This window comes from Austrofundulus limnaeus, unplaced genomic scaffold (genome assembly GCF_001266775.1).
Source record: "Austrofundulus limnaeus strain Quisiro unplaced genomic scaffold, Austrofundulus_limnaeus-1.0 Scaffold16, whole genome shotgun sequence".
Taxonomy (NCBI): Eukaryota; Metazoa; Chordata; class Actinopteri; order Cyprinodontiformes; family Rivulidae; genus Austrofundulus; species Austrofundulus limnaeus.
The window spans coordinates 2,697,131-2,698,199 of record NW_013952418.1 but is presented as its reverse complement, the minus strand read 5'-3'; the positions used below and the strand labels follow the sequence as shown (position 1 = coordinate 2,698,199).

General features: G+C 35.7%; 1 protein-coding gene across 1 annotated transcript in view; it reads left to right on the top strand.

Moving 5' to 3' along the window:
• The window catches only part of rasa3 (RAS p21 protein activator 3), a gene marked incomplete at its 3' end in the record, with an annotated part of 45,380 nt that overhangs the window by 41,652 nt on the left and 2,659 nt on the right, over positions 1-1,069 (top strand). Inside the window, 1 exon segment of the mRNA XM_014003044.1 lies at positions 79-202. Within this exon segment, the coding sequence (XP_013858498.1) occupies positions 79-202 (124 nt within the window).

Here is a 1,069-nt window from a genome sequence, read left to right as displayed (position 1 = left end):
TGTGTGTGTGTGTGTGTGTGTGTGTGTGTGTGTGTGTGTAATACGTTCTGACCTCACTAAACCCCGCCCCCCCTCCAGGAAAACCTTCGTCAGTATGTCGACCGCATCTTCAACGTCATCACCACCTCCGGCGTTCGCTGCCCCACCGTCATGTGTGACATCTTCTTCTCTCTGCGAGAGTCCGCCGCCACTCGTTTCCAAGGTAACAGCAGGACGTACTGCAAAGTTAAAGTTAAAAACTGAAAATCTACTTTCTGTGGAACAAATAAAGGCTCTGTTTGATTTTTGATCCTTAAAACCCTTAAAACACTAAGGCTTCATGAGATTGTGGAATAAAGTTGGTTTGTACTGCCTCCTGTTGGTCGTCTGGTGGCATTACAGCTTAAAGAAAAGACATTTTACTAAAATCTAGTTTGAAAAGTCTTTATATCTTTTTATTTTTGTTTAGAGCCCTGAGTTGACTTCTTTAGGTGAACTGCAGCAAAATAAATTAATTGAATTAAATCGAAAGACATATTCTGAAGAAGCTGAAGTTAAAATGAGCGAACCTGAGGCTAAATTTAGCTAAATAGATGCCAAAGCTAAAACTAGCAAAGCAATAGCTAATAACAAAACAGATGCCAAAGCTAAAACTATAACAACAGCTACTTAGCAAAACTGAGGCTAGAGCTAAAAAAAAAAATAGCCAAAGAGATGCTAAAATAAACTGTAGCTATAAATAACTGAAAGATGCTAAAGCTAAAATTAAGAATAACAATAGCAAAAGTAGTGAAATAGATATTAAAGCTAAATTTAATAAACCTGCAGCTAAAATTAACTAAATATATGCAGTTAGTAATGAATAAGTTAGAAATATTTCTTAGAAAACTGCTAACAGATGTTAACGCTAAAGTTAGCATGTGTCTAAAATTACTAAAACTGATGCTAGTATTAGCAAAACTGTAACTAYAAGTATCAAGCTAAAATCTGCAAAAAAGTATCTGACATAATCTAAAGTCGTAAAGGACCACAACTRTAGAAGCGTTACTAAAATCTAAAAGAAGCAGAGCAGTAGCTAAAAGCTTAAAGG